Raw genomic sequence first — 15,633 nt, 5'->3', positions numbered from 1 at the left:
CTGTAAGATCTTCTGTTTTCTGTACTTTTTAGGCTTAATAACTGGGACTCATCCACCCTTCCAGCCACTCATCCCCAACAGACGGGCCACAGTCATATGCTGAGGACAGATCCAGGCTCTGTCCGCACCTCCCTCATCACCGCGAGATACAATCCATCACTAAAATTGTGACCGTGAAGCTTAAACCATCGCCATGGTCGTCCGGCTATATTCCACATGGACAAACCTGCCCTGACCGCAGCGGTCAATCTGCTCTACACTCTCCGGGGGTCTCTGGTGCTTCCTGTTTGGTCATCTTGGGTTTATGGGCCAGTGGATAAAATACTGTGGCCTCAGACATGACACCAGGCCGTATATAACTGGGGCTCAGTGTGTTACTCTGTAATGTGCTGTTCATCCGTCGTCCACACAGCCAGGGGGCGCCGCTCAGTTCTTCCAGTGTGTGTGGTCAGTGCGTCTGCTCCTTGCATCACACACAGCTGGTCGGGGTCTGCTTAGTGTCCATCATGACTTGTGATGTCCTCCATGGCTATAGTCTAGGTTGAGCAGATCGTCCATGTTTTTTCACCATTCCAGGGTCCTGTAATCAGAGGGGTAATAAATGGACAGCTCTAGGTCTGCTGGTAGCGAGCGCTCATGCATGTGACCTACAGAGCCGAGCATGTGGATAAGTTACTTGTGAGCCATGATTTTGTAAGTGAACACCGGACATCAGAAGTTCCTGCTGTAGAGTAGGGCAGCGCCAGAGACTGCACCGTGTGAACCAGCCGCCAGCCCTTGTTCACTCTTCAGCTTCATGGTCCAAGTCCTGAAAAAATGAAAAACTGCTTTTTGTGACCCAGCTGTAATGTGGAGGTACAGTAGTGTTCACAATACCAGCCGTCTAATACAACTAACCAGGTTAATCCTTGTTTTGGTATAAATTCTATCACCACACGTCACACAATTTACCAGTCGGTGCAGTACATAAGAGAACCACCAGACTCCGCATTCATGATCTGCAGGTTTCTGAGTCTGGGTATTACAATAATAGACAGGCGGTGATCCCAATAATATCAGTGTGGAGACAATTAGTGAGGTCAATCATTCTGTGAAGAGACAGGGGTGAATCCGGTGTCCCTAACCCTGAAGCCAGGACATGTTACTTATGCATTTCTCCTGGAAAGCCTGAGAAATATGGGGCGTCCCAGACATTGTTCAGAAGAACAGCGGACTGTGATTAATAAGTTGATTGGAGAAGGTAAAACTTATAAAGAAGAGCAGACAATGATCGGCCGTTCAGCTAAAATGATCTCCAATGCTTTATAATGGAAAGCCAAACCAGAGAGACGTGGAAGAAAACGGAAGACGACCATTCTAATGGATGGAAAAATAACCGGAATGGGAAAGGCTCCGCCAAAGATCGACTCCAGGATGATCACAGTCTCCCGTTACCTGTGATCGACTCCAGGATGACCACAGTCTCCCGATGCCAGTGATCGGCACCAGGATGATCACAGACAGTCTCCTGTTACCTGTGATCAGCTCCAGGATGATCACAGACAGTCTCCCGTTACCAGTGATCGGCTCCAGGATGATCACAGTCTCCCGTTACCAGTGATCAGCTCCAGGATGATCACAGTCTCCCGTTACCTGTGATCGGCTCCAGGATGATCACAGACAGTCTCCCGTTACCTGTGATCGGCTCCAGGATGATCACAGACAGTCTCCCGTTACCTGTGATCGGCTCCAGGATGATCACAGACAGTCTCCCGTTACCTGTGATCGGCTCCAGGATGATCACAGACAGTCTCCCGTTACCTGTGATCGGCTCCAGGATGATCACAGACAGTCTCCCGTTACCTGTGATCGGCTCCAGGATGATCACAGACAGTCTCCCGTTACCTGTGATCGGCTCCAGGATGATCACAGACAGTCTCCCGTTACCTGTGATCGGCTCCAGGATGATCACAGACAGTCTCCCGTTACCTGTGATCGGCTCCAGGATGATCACAGACAGTCTCCCGTTACCTGTGAGGACTGTGACAGAAGACGCCTGTGTGACGCTAAGCTCTTACCAAGAAGTCCCCGCAAAGTCCCACTGATGTAAAAAGACATGTACTGAAGAGGATACCATGTGCCAAAGAACACATCACCTGGCCTAAAGAGAAACGGAGAAACAATTTTTCTGAAGAAAGTAAAACTGTTGTTTTTGGGTCCAAGGGCTGCAGTTTGTCAGCCGACCCCCAAACTCCGCAGCCACAGTACACTCTGCAGACAGTGAAGCGTGGTGGTGAAGCATCATGACATGGGCAGGTTTCTCTATGGTGCCGGACCTATTAACCACACACCAGGGATCATGGACCAGTTTGCAGATAGGCAACATGACCTCTTCAAGTATATTACTTACGCTGAAGAGGATTTGCCCTTGAAATGGGTGTTTCACCAAGACACAACGGTCATAAACACACCAGGGAACCAGCAAAATCTTGGTTCTCGTCCAATAAAATTGAGGTTATGGAGCGGCCGGCCCCCCGATCCCCGGACCTTAATCTGATAGGACACTTGTGGGGTGACATTAAAAATGTTGTTAATGAGGAAAAGCCAACAAATGCGACAAAATCGTGTGCTGTAGTCCGAGCATCCTGGGCTGGAATAACAGGTGCCAGCGGCTAGAAGGTGGTGACTCCATGTAACATAGATGTGAAGCCGCTCTAAAAACTGTGGGTAATAAGGAAATACCAGGTCAGTGATTCACAGGAACGATAAATCCTCATGAAGAACAGTACAAAAGACCAATGCAGACACTGCGGATTATTAGAGCGGACGATGGTCGCCTTCTGTCATCTTCTGCAAAGTCGTTATAAATTCTCCACATTTCTCTTCATGTTGTGAATTAGGAAACGGCGAGCGATGTTCCCAATGCTGGAGGTAAGAACCAGGAGAGAGACTCTGGGACTCACTGGTGTTCGGGAACACACGGCTCTCATTTTGAACACTACTGTATTAGATGCAGTGACCTGAATTCAGCAGTCACATGGGAATTGTTGCCTCCAGCTAGTCATGGACTCTGCTTTGGGTTGACTCCTCGTTTCACTGGAGTCTCGCTGGTGATCAAATCAATGTCCACACAAGGCCTGATGTGAATCGTTCCCTGGTCACGGTCAAAACATGAGAAAATTAGGGAGCGTTCCCTGACCATCAGAGATGTGCCCATGCTCATTGTCCGGGTTTACCTCTGATGGCGGTCATCAGCCGACAGAAGTGGCCAAATGTTCATCCATGAAGAGGGTCACTGAACTTTTGTGCCCACCATTATCCCGTTCCCAGGCTATACACTGTGCCCGCCATTATTCCACACCCAGGCTCTAGGCTGTGCATGGCATTATCCTGCGCACAAGCTCTAGGCCACACTCGCCATTATCCCACACCCAGGCTAAAGGCCGCGCCCGCTGTTATCCCTGTCTTTTCTCCTTCACCTCAGTGTCCTATTCATTGTTTCCCTGTTTCATGCTCTATGTATTGTGCTGTCCCTTGTATCTCAAAGTAACTTCACCAGGACCACTAACTAAGAACAACCATATTGCTCCCTTCCACTTGTCCTTTCCTCCCTGCATTTTTAATATTATAAATGCGCCCTCTATATTCTAGATACTCCTCCTACCCTTGCATGTTCTCCATTCTTCTCTCCTGTTCCATGTAAAGTTCTACACTTGGCCCCTGCACTCTCCGCATTCTGCAATCATCTCCTTCTAATTTAGACTCCTTGATCTTCCTTTACTTTCTGTCCCCCGTCTTCCGCGCCCTCCGTCCCCCGTCTTCCGCGCCCTCCGTCCCCCGTCTTCCGCGCCCTCCGTCCCCCGTCTTCCGCGCCCTCCGTCTTCCGCGCCCTCCGTCTTCCGCGCCCTCCGTCTTCCGCGCCCTCCGTCTTCCGCGCCCTCCGTCCCCCGCGCCCTCCGTCCCCCGCGCCCTCCGTCTTCAGCGCCCTCCGTCCCCAGCGCCCTCCGTCTTCCGCGCCCACCGTCCCCCGTCTTTCGTGCCCTCCGCCCCCATCCTCCGCCCCTGTCTTCCACGCCCACTGCCCCCTAGACACCCCAAGCTTGACCTCCACATCCCTCCAGCAGCAGCATATTTCTAGTAGGTTGAGAATTATGTAAGTTATTAGCTATTTGTTTTCCTTGATGGTATGATGGCATTTAACACAATAAAACACAATGGCTCAGCCACCAATGTCAGAGACTGGATGTGATGAGTGGGCGAGGACCATGCAGAATCCAGCAGTTCTACGGGGTCATAAAGTAGAATCTAAACCGGAAGGATGCTTTCATTAATGGGAGTGATTGTCCCGGGTCACACTTGCATCCTTCGTAGATGCCCTTAGCTTGCTCTTTGATGAGGGACACGTCTTCACTTGGACACTTGTGAATTCTCAGTTGAGACTTTCCCTCCCTATTTTCTCCGATCTTCTAACACTCCCCATTGGGATGTGATGGGGAGGCCAACGTGTCAGTAGCACAGACCCTGCCTGCGTACACAACATACAATCCCTCTCAGTATTCCCTGATGGTGGAGTGGCCACATGTTTGTCTGGGACAGAGAAAACCTGATTGTGAAGCTCTGGTCGCAGTACGTGCCGGAAACCTCTATGGAAGGTAGAAGAATTCTTCTGTGTATTGCAGGCTTATCGCTAGGATTTTTTCATCACTTCTGATTGGTGGTGGTCTGACATCTGGGGCTGCCACTGATCCTAAAAATAATGGCAGTGGTCTAGCACCTTAACATCATGCGCCAGGAAACCTCCAAATAAAGTGACACGAGGATTCAAGATGGGAATAGTCCAATGGAGGTGTTTATTCCCAAGAGTTTGAAAGAGAACATAAGTCCTGATGACCTGCAGCAGTGAGCCGGGACTGTTAGCCCCTCATTGCTCGTGGATATGATGGGGGTCCTGATGACCTGCAGCAGTGAGCCGGGACTGTTAGCCCCTCATTGCTCGTGGATATGATGGGGGTCCTGATGACCTGCAGCAGTGAGCCGGGACTGTTAGCCCCTCATTGCCTGTGGATATGATGGGGGTCCTGATGATTTGCAGCAGTGAGCCGGGACTGTTAGCCCCTCATTGCTCGTGGATATGATGGGGGTCCTGATGACCTGCAGCAGTGAGCCGGGACTGTTAGCCCCTCATTGCCTGTGGATATGATGGGGGTCCTGATGACCTGCAGCAGTGAGCCGGGACTGTTAGCCCCTCATTGCTCGTGGATATGATGGGGGTCCTGATGACCTGCAGCAGTGAGCCGGGACTGTTAGCCCCTCATTGCCTGTGGATATGATGGGGGTCCTGATGACCTGCAGCAGTGAGCCGGGACTGTTAGCCCCTCATTGCTCGTGGATATGATGGGGGTTCTGATGACCTGCAGCAGTGAGCCTGGACTGTTAGCCCCTCATTGCCTGTGGATATAATGGGGGTCCTGATGACCTGCAGCAGTGAGCCGGGACTGTTAGCCCCTCATTGCTCGTGGATATGATGGTGGTCCTGATGACCTGCAGCAGTGAGCCGGGACTGTTAGCCCCTCATTGCTCGTGGATATGATGGGGGTTCTGATGACCTGCAGCAGTGAGCCGGGACTGTTAGCCCCTCATTGCTCGTGGATATGATGGGGGTTCTGATGACGTGCAGCAGTGAGCCGGGACTGTTAGCCCCTCATTGCCTGTGGATATAATGGGGGTCCTGATGACCTGCAGCAGTGAGCCGGGACTGTTAGCCCCTCATTGCTCATGGATATGATGGGGGTCCTGATGACCTGCAGCAGTGAGCCTGGACTGTTAGCCCCTCATTGCTCGTGGATATGATGGGGGTTCTGATGACCTGCTGCAGTGAGCCAGGACTGTTAGCCCCTCATTGCTCGTGGATATGATGGGGGTTCTGATGACCTGCAGCAGTGAGCCAGGACTGTTAGCCCCTCATTGCTCGTGGATATGATGGGGGTTCTGATGACGTGCAGCAGTGAGCCGGGACTGTTAGCCCCTCATTGCCTGTGGATATAATGGGGGTCCTGATGACCTGCAGCAGTGAGCCGGGACTGTTAGCCCCTCATTGCTCATGGATATGATGGGGGTCCTGATGACCTGCAGCAGTGAGCCTGGACTGTTAGCCCCTCATTGCTCGTGGATATGATGGGGGTTCTGATGACCTGCAGCAGTGAGCCAGGACTGTTAGCCCCTCATTGCTCGTGGATATGATGGGGGTCCTGATGACCTGCAGCAGTGAGCCAGGACTGTTAGCCCCTCATTCCTGTGGATATGATGGGGGTCCTGATGACCTGCAGCAGTGAGCCGGGACTGTTAGCCCCTCATTGCTCGTGGATATGATGGGGGTCCTGATGACCTGCAGCAGTGAGCCTGGACTGTTAGCCCCTCATTGCCTGTGGATATGATGGGGGTCCTGATGACCTGCAGCAGTGAGCCAGGACTGTTAGCCCCTCATTGCTCGTGGATATGATGGGGGTTCTGATGACCTGCAGCAGTGAGCCAGGACTGTTAGCCCCTCATTGCCTGTGGATATGATGGGGGTCCTGATGACCTGCAGCAGTGAGCCGGGACTGTTAGCCCCTCATTGCCTGTGGATATGATGGGGGTCCTGATGACCTGCAGCAGTGAGCCGGGACTGTTAGCCCCTCATTGCTCGTGGATATGATGGGGGTTCTGATGACCTGCAGCAGTGAGCCGGGACTGTTAGCCCCTCATTGCTCGTGGATATGATGGGGGTTCTGATGACCTGCAGCAGTGAGCCGGGACTGTTAGCCCCTCATTGCTCGTGGATATGATGGGGGTTCTGATGACCTGCAGCAGTGAGCCAGGACTGTTAGCCCCTCATTGCTCGTGGATATGATGGGGGTCCTGATGACCTGCAGCAGTGAGCCTGGACTGTTAGCCCCTCATTGCCTGTGGATATGATGGGGGTCCTGATGACCTGCAGCAGTGAGCCGGGACTGTTAGCCCCTCATTGCTCGTGGATATGATGGGGGTCCTGATGACCTGCAGCAGTGAGCCGGGACTGTTAGCCCCTCATTGCTCGTGGATATGATGGGGGTCCTGATGACCTGCAGCAGTGAGCCGGGACTGTTAGCCCCTCATTGCCTGTGGATATGATGGGGGTTCTGATGACCTGCAGCAGTGAGCCTGGACTGTTAGCCCCTCATTGCTCGTGGATATGATGGGGGTCCTGATGACCTGCAGCAGTGAGCCAGGACTGTTAGCCCCTCATTGCTCGTGGATATGATGGGGGTCCTGATGACCTGCAGCAGTGAGCCGGGACTGTTAGCCCCTCATTGCTCGTGGATATCATGGGGGTCCTGATGACCTGCAGCAGTGAGCCGGGACTGTTAGCCCCTCATTGCTCGTGGATATGATGGGGGTCCTGATGACCTGCAGCAGTGAGCCGGGACTGTTAGCCCCTCATTGCTCGTGGATATCATGGGGGTCCTGATGACCTGCAGCAGTGAGCCGGGACTGTTAGCCCCTCATTGCTCGTGGATATCATGGGGGTCCTGATGACCTGCAGCAGTGAGCCGGGACTGTTAGCCCCTCATTGCTCGTGGATATGATGGGGGTCCTGATGACCTGCAGCAGTGAGCCTGGACTGTTAGCCCCTCATTGCTCGTGGATATCATGGGGGTCCTGATGACCTGCAGCAGTGAGCCGGGACTGTTAGCCCCTCATTGCTCGTGGATATGATGGGGGTCCTGATGACCTGCAGCAGTGAGCCGGGACTGTTAGCCCCTCATTGCTCGTGAATATGATGGGGGTCCTGATGACCTGCAGCAGTGAGCCAGGACTGTTAACCCCTCATTGCTCATGGATATGATGGGGGTCCTGATATCCTGCAGCAGTAAGCCGGGAGTGTTAGCCCCTCGGCGGAAAGGGCCATGGTCTTTACCATCAGTGATTGTTTGATGCTGCAGAGGAAATGATAAATTGTTCATGATCCTCAAATCTACTTGTCTTTTTGTGCATGATTATTGTGACGGCCATCTTACTCTGAGCAGCAACGTCAGAAAATGGCTCATTACCTTCCATGATGGATTGTTTGCATACTGGGTGTCAGTGTGCAACGATCGGCAAGTTGTGAGCAGTGACCATCACCTGACGACTTCTGTGATTGACCTCGGAGTGGATGCCCTGTGTCGCTGCGCAGGACGGACCATGATCATGTAGTCTCTTATAGGACTGAGCGTGCTCTGTGACCTGTGCAGATGTTACTGTGCAGAGAGGGGAAGAAAGTGGGCAGTGTCCATCACATTGAACTCTGTGGGCGTGCTGTCATCTGTGCAGAGGTCACTATACAGGGAGGGCAGAGTTCTGTCTACCGTCTCCTGTCATGGTGGAGCCTGCGTGGTGTCAGACCTTGTAACCCAGCCCTCGTATAATAATGAGATGGCGGCGGCGAAGAGAGAGTGCGGAAATTGCAGGATTCCTTATAGATTGTGACAGAAACACTGATTAATAATGTGACGTCATCGTGACCCGTCCTCACCAGGGGCGCCACCTATGCGAATAAATTCTAGAAATCTTCTGGGTGTTGGTGCTTCCTATGTGCTCGGCTGTGTGATGTTACCAGACAGCTGTGATGCGTGGGGTGTCGGATATGTGATGTTACCAGACAGCTGTGATGCGTGGGGTGTCGGACGTGTGATGTTACCGGACAGCAGTGATGCGTGGGGTGTCGGATATGTGATGTTACCGGACAGCAGTGATACGTGGGGTGTCGGCTGTGATGTTACCAGACACCTGGGATGCGTGGGGTGTCGGTTGTGTGATGTTACCAGACAGCAGTGATGTGTGGGGTGTCGGTTGTGTGATGTTACCAGACAGCAGTGATACGTGGGGTGTCGGATGTGTGATGTTACCAGACAGCAGTGATACGTGGGGTGTCGGATGTGTGATGTTACCAGACAGCTGTGATGCGTGGGGTGTCGGCTGTGTGATGTTACCAGACAGCAGTGATACGTGGGGTGTCGGATGTGTGATGTTACCAGACAGCAGTGATACGTGGGGTGTCGGACGTGTGATGTTACCCGACAGCTGTGATACGTGGGGTGTCGGCTGTGTGATGTTACCCGACAGCTGTGATACGTGGGGTGTCGGCTGTGTGATGTTACCCGACAGCTGTGATACGTGGGGTGTCGGCTGTGTGATGTTACCCGACAGCTGTGATACGTGGGGTGTCGGCTGTGTGATGTTACCCGACAGCTGTGATACGTGGGGTGTCGGACGTGTGATGTTACCCGACAGCTGTGATACGTGGGGTGTCGGCTGTGTGATGTTACCAGACAGCAGTGATACGTGGAGTGTCGGACGTGTGATGTTACCCGACAGCAGTGATACGTGGGGTGTCGGACGTGTGATGTTACCCGACAGCTGTGATACGTGGGGTGTCGGCTGTGTGATGTTACCAGACAGTGATACGTGGGGTGTCGGACGTGTGATGTTACCAGACAGCAGTGATGCGTGGGGTGTCGGATGTGTGATGTTACCAGACAGCTGTGATACGTGGGGTGTCGGATGTGTGATACGTGGGGTGTCGGATGTGTGATGTTACCAGACAGCAGTGATACGTGGGGTGTCGGCTGTGTGATGTTACCAGACAGCTGTGATACGTGGGGTGTCGGACGTGTGATGTTACCGGACAGCTGTGATACGTGGGGTGTCGGCTGTGATGTTACCAGACAGCTGGGATGCGTGGGGTGTCGGATGTGTGATGTTACTGGACAGCAGTGATACGTGGGGTGTCGGATGTGTGATGTTACCAGACAGCTGTGATACGTGGGGTGTCGGACGTGTGATGTTACCGGACAGCTGTGATACGTGGGGTGTCGGCTGTGATGTTACCAGACAGCTGGGATGCGTGGGGTGTCAGATGTGTGATGTTACTGGACAGCAGTGATGCGTGGGGTGTCGGTTGTGTGATGTTACCAGACAGCAGTGATACGTGGGGTGTCGGATGTGTGATGTTACCAGACAGCAGTGATACGTGGGGTGTCGGCTGTGTGATGTTACCAGACAGCTGTGATGCGTGGGGTGTCGGATGTGTGATGTTACCAGACAGCTGTGATGCGTGGGATGTCGGACGTGTGATGTTACCAGACAGCAGTGATACGTGGGGTGTCGGCTGTGTGATGTTACCAGACAGCTGTGATGCGTGGGGTGTCGGCTGTGTGATGTTACCAGACAGCTGTGATGCGTGGGATGTCGGACGTGTGATGTTACCAGACATCAGTGATACGTGGGGTGTCGGCTGTGTGATGTTACCAGACAGCTGTGATGCGTGGGGTGTCGGCTGTGTGATGTTACCAGACAGCTGTGATGCGTGGGGTGTCGGATGTGTGATGTTACCAGACAGCTGTGATGCGTGGGGTGTCGGATGTGTGATGTTACCAGACAGCTGTGATGCGTGGGGTGTCGGCTGTGTGATGTTACCAGACAGCTGTGATGCGTGGGGTGTCGGCTGTGTGATGTTACCAGACAGCAGTGATACGTGGGGTGTCGGATGTGTGATGTTACCAGACAGCAGTGATACGTGGGGTGTCGGACGTGTGATGTTACCCGACAGCTGTGATACGTGGGGTGTCGGCTGTGTGATGTTACCCGACAGCTGTGATACGTGGGGTGTCGGCTGTGTGATGTTACCCGACAGCTGTGATACGTGGGGTGTCGGCTGTGTGATGTTACCCGACAGCTGTGATACGTGGGGTGTCGGACGTGTGATGTTACCCGACAGCTGTGATACGTGGGGTGTCGGCTGTGTGATGTTACCAGACAGCAGTGATACGTGGAGTGTCGGACGTGTGATGTTACCCGACAGCAGTGATACGTGGGGTGTCGGACGTGTGATGTTACCCGACAGCTGTGATACGTGGGGTGTCGGCTGTGTGATGTTACCAGACAGTGATACGTGGGGTGTCGGACGTGTGATGTTACCAGACAGCAGTGATGCGTGGGGTGTCGGATGTGTGATGTTACCAGACAGCTGTGATACGTGGGGTGTCGGATGTGTGATACGTGGGGTGTCGGATGTGTGATGTTACCAGACAGCAGTGATACGTGGGGTGTCGGCTGTGTGATGTTACCAGACAGCTGTGATACGTGGGGTGTCGGACGTGTGATGTTACCGGACAGCTGTGATACGTGGGGTGTCGGCTGTGATGTTACCAGACAGCTGGGATGCGTGGGGTGTCGGATGTGTGATGTTACTGGACAGCAGTGATACGTGGGGTGTCGGATGTGTGATGTTACCAGACAGCAGTGATACGTGGGGTGTCGGCTGTGTGATGTTACCAGACAGCTGTGATACGTGGGGTGTCGGACGTGTGATGTTACCGGACAGCTGTGATACGTGGGGTGTCGGCTGTGATGTTACCAGACAGCTGGGATGCGTGGGGTGTCAGATGTGTGATGTTACTGGACAGCAGTGATGCGTGGGGTGTCGGTTGTGTGATGTTACCAGACAGCAGTGATACGTGGGGTGTCGGATGTGTGATGTTACCAGACAGCAGTGATACGTGGGGTGTCGGCTGTGTGATGTTACCAGACAGCTGTGATGCGTGGGGTGTCGGATGTGTGATGTTACCAGACAGCTGTGATGCGTGGGATGTCGGACGTGTGATGTTACCAGACAGCAGTGATGCGTGGGATGTCGGACGTGTGATGTTACCAGACATCAGTGATACGTGGGGTGTCGGCTGTGTGATGTTACCAGACAGCTGTGATGCGTGGGGTGTCGGCTGTGTGATGTTACCAGACAGCTGTGATGCGTGGGGTGTCGGATGTGTGATGTTACCAGACAGCTGTGATGCGTGGGGTGTCGGATGTGTGATGTTACCAGACAGCTGTGATGCGTGGGGTGTCGGCTGTGTGATGTTACCAGACAGCTGTGATGCGTGGGGTGTCGGATGTGTGATGTTACCAGACAGCTGTGATGCGTGGGATGTCGGACGTGTGATGTTACCAGACAGCAGTGATGCGTGGGATGTCGGACGTGTGATGTTACCAGACATCAGTGATACGTGGGGTGTCGGCTGTGTGATGTTACCAGACAGCAGTGATACGTGGGGTGTCGGATGTGTGATGTTACCAGACAGCAGTGATACGTGGGGTGTCGGACGTGTGATGTTACCCGACAGCTGTGATACGTGGGGTGTCGGCTGTGTGATGTTACCCGACAGCTATGATACGTGGGGTGTCGGCTGTGTGATGTTACCCGACAGCTGTGATACGTGGGGTGTCGGACGTGTGATGTTACCCGACAGCTGTGATACGTGGGGTGTCGGACGTGTGATGTTACCCGACAGCTGTGATACGTGGGGTGTCGGACGTGTGATGTTACCCGACAGCTGTGATACGTGGGGTGTCGGCTGTGTGATGTTACCAGACAGCAGTGATACGTGGAGTGTCGGACGTGTGATGTTACCCGACAGCAGTGATACGTGGGGTGTCGGACGTGTGATGTTACCCGACAGCTGTGATACGTGGGGTGTCGGCTGTGTGATGTTACCAGACAGCAGTGATGCGTGGGGTGTCGGACGTGTGATGTTACCCGACAGCTGTGATACGTGGGGTGTCGGCTGTGTGATGTTACCAGACAGCTATGATACGTGGGGTGTCGGACGTGTGATGTTACCAGACAGCAGTGATGCGTGGGGTGTCGGACGTGTGATGTTACCAGACAGCTGTGATACGTGGGGTGTCGGATGTGTGATACGTGGGGTGTCGTATGTGTGATGTTACCAGACAGCAGTGATACGTGGGGTGTCGGCTGTGTGATGTTACCAGACAGCTGTGATACGTGGGGTGTCGGACGTGTGATGTTACCCGACAGCTGTGATACGTGGGGTGTCGGACGTGTGATGTTACCCGACAGCTGTGATACGTGGGGTGTCGGCTGTGTGATGTTACCAGACAGCAGTGATGCGTGGGGTGTCGGACGTGTGATGTTACCAGACAGCAGTGATACGTGGGGTGTCGGACGTGTGATGTTACCCGACAGCAGTGATACGTGAGGTGTCGGACGTGTGATGTTACCAGACAGCTGTGATACATGGGGTGTCGGACGTGTGATGTTACCAGACAGCTGTGATACGTGGGGTGTCGGACGTGTGATGTTACCAGACAGCTGTGATGCGTGGGGTGTCGGACGTGTGATGTTACCAGACAGCTGTGATGCGTGGGGTGTCGGACGTGTGATGTTACCAGACAGCTGTGATACGTGGGGTGTCGGACGTGTGATGTTACCAGACAGCTGTGATGCGTGGGGTGTCGGACGTGTGATGTTACCAGACAGCTGTGATGTGTGGGGTGTCGGATGTGTGATACGTGGGGTGTCGGCTGTGTGATGTTACCAGACAGCAGTGATACGTGGGGTGTCGGATGTGTGATGTTACCAGACAGCAGTGATTCGTGGGGTGTCGGCTGTGTGATGTTACCAGACAGCAGTGATACGTGGGGTGTCGGATGTGTGATGTTACCAGACAGCAGTGATTCGTGGGGTGTCGGCTGTGTGATGTTACCAGACAGCTGTGATGCGTGGGGTGTCGGATGTGTGATGTTACCAGACAGCTGTGATGCGTGGGGTGTCGGCTGTGTGATGTTACCAGACAGCAGTGATGCGTGGGATGTCGGACGTGTGATGTTACCAGACAGCTGTGATACGTGGGGTGTCGGCTGTGTGATGTTACCAGACAGCAGTGATGCGTGGGGTGTCGGACGTGTGATGTTACCAGACAGCAGTGATACGTGGGGTGTCGGCTGTGTGATGTTACCAGACAGCTGTGATGCGTGGGGTGTCGGACGTGTGATGTTACCAGACAGCTGTGATGTGTGGGGTGTCGGATGTGTGATACGTGGGGTGTCGTCTGTGTGATGTTACCAGACAGCAGTGATACGTGGGGTGTCGGACGTGTGATGTTACCAGACAGCAGTGATACGAGGGGTGTCGGACGTGTGATGTTACCAGACAGCTGTGATGCGTGGGGTGTCGGACGTGTGATGTTACCAGACAGCTGTGATGCGTGGGGTGTCGGACGTGTGATGTTACCAGACAGCTGTGATGCGTGGGGTGTCGGACGTGTGATGTTACCAGACAGCTGTGATGCGTGGGGTGTCGGACGTGTGATGTTACCAGATAGCAGTGATGCGTGGGGTGTCGGCTGTGTGATGTTACCAGACAGCTGTGATGCGTGGGGTGTCGGCTGTGTGATGTTACCAGACAGCTGTGATGCGTGGGGTGTCGGATGTGTGATGTTACCAGACAGCTGTGATACGTGGGGTGTCGGCTGTGTGATGTTACCAGACAGCTGTGATACGTGGGGTGTCGGACGTGTGCTGTTACCAGACAGCTGTGATGCGTGGGGTGTCGGACGTGTGCTGTTACCAGACAGCTGTGATGCGTGGGGTGTCGGACGTGTGATGTTACCAGACAGCTGTGATGCGTGGGGTGTCGGATGTGTGATGTTACCAAACAGCTGTGATACGTGCAGTGTCGGATGTGTGATGTTACCTGACAGCAGTGATGTGATATATGGCGGCAGAGATACGCTGGGTGCCAGATGTGTGATGTTATATGGCGGCAGAGATACGTGGGGTGTCAGATGTGTGATATTATATGGCGGCAGAGATGCGCGGGGAGTCAGATGTGCGATATATGGCAGCAGAGATACGCGGGGTGCCAGATGTGTGAGGTTATATGGCGTCAGATACGCAGGGTATCAGATGTGCGATATATGGCGGCAGAGATACGCGGGGTGTCATATGTGAGGTTATATGGCGGCAGAGATACGCAGGGTGTCAGATGTGCGATATATAGCGGCAGAGATACGCGGGGTGCCAGATGTGTGAAGTTATATGGCGGCAGAGATGCGCGGGGTGTCAGATGTGCGATATATGGCAGCAGAGATATGCGGGGTGTCAGATGTGCGATATATGACGGCAGAGATACGCAGGGTGTCAGATGTGCGATATATGACGGCAGAGATACGCAGGGTGTCAGATGTGCGATATATGGCGGCAGAGATACGCGGGGAGTCAGATGTGCGATATATGGCGGCAGAGATACACGGGGTGTCAGATGTGCGATATATGGCGGCAGAGATACGCGGGGTGTCAGATGTGCGATATATAGCGGCAGAGATGCGCGGGGTGTCAGATGTGCGATATATGGCGGCAGAGAGACGCAGGGTATCAGATGTGTGAGGTTATATGGTGGCAGAGATACGAAGGGTGCCAGATGTGTGAGGTTATTTGGTGGCAGAGATGCGCGTGGTGTGAGATGTGCGATATATGGCGGCAGAGATACGCAGGGTGTCAGATGTGCAATATATGGCAGCAGAGAGACGCAGGGTATCAGATGTGTGAGGTTATATGGCGGCAGAGATACGCGGGGTGTCATGTGTGAGGTTATATGGCGGCAGAGATACGCGGGGTGTCAGATGTGCGATATATGGCGGCAGAGATGCGCGGGGTGTCAGATGTGCGATATATGGCGGCAGAGATGCGAGGGGTGTCAGATGTGTGACGTTATATGGCGGCAGAGATACGCGGGGTGTCAGATGTGCGATATATGGCGGCAGAGATACGTGGGGTGTCAGATGTGCGATATATGGC

General features: G+C 53.6%; 1 protein-coding gene across 8 annotated transcripts in view; it reads left to right on the top strand.

Annotated features, from left to right (window-relative positions):
• Positions 1–15,633, top strand: part of KLC4 (kinesin light chain 4) — a 98,567-nt gene that overhangs the window by 62,524 nt on the left and 20,410 nt on the right. For 3 of the 8 annotated variants that reach the window (XM_073558967.1, XM_073558966.1, XM_073558965.1), the window contains one exon: positions 33–4,214. The exons of the other annotated variants lie outside the window; for them this stretch is intronic. In XM_073558967.1, coding sequence (XP_073415068.1) covers positions 33–38 — 6 coding nt within the window. In that variant the 3' untranslated portion in view covers positions 39–4,214. Of the gene's footprint in view, positions 1–32; positions 4,215–15,633 lie in introns of those variants that run through there. 8 annotated transcript variants of the gene reach the window in all.

Source organism: Dendrobates tinctorius, unplaced genomic scaffold (genome assembly GCF_039654945.1).
Source record: "Dendrobates tinctorius isolate UK_male_01 unplaced genomic scaffold, ASM3965494v1 ptg000264l, whole genome shotgun sequence".
Lineage (NCBI taxonomy): Eukaryota > Metazoa > Chordata > Amphibia > Anura > Dendrobatidae > Dendrobates > Dendrobates tinctorius.
Note: the sequence above shows the minus strand (reverse complement) of the source record. Positions and strands in the feature narration are given on the sequence as shown.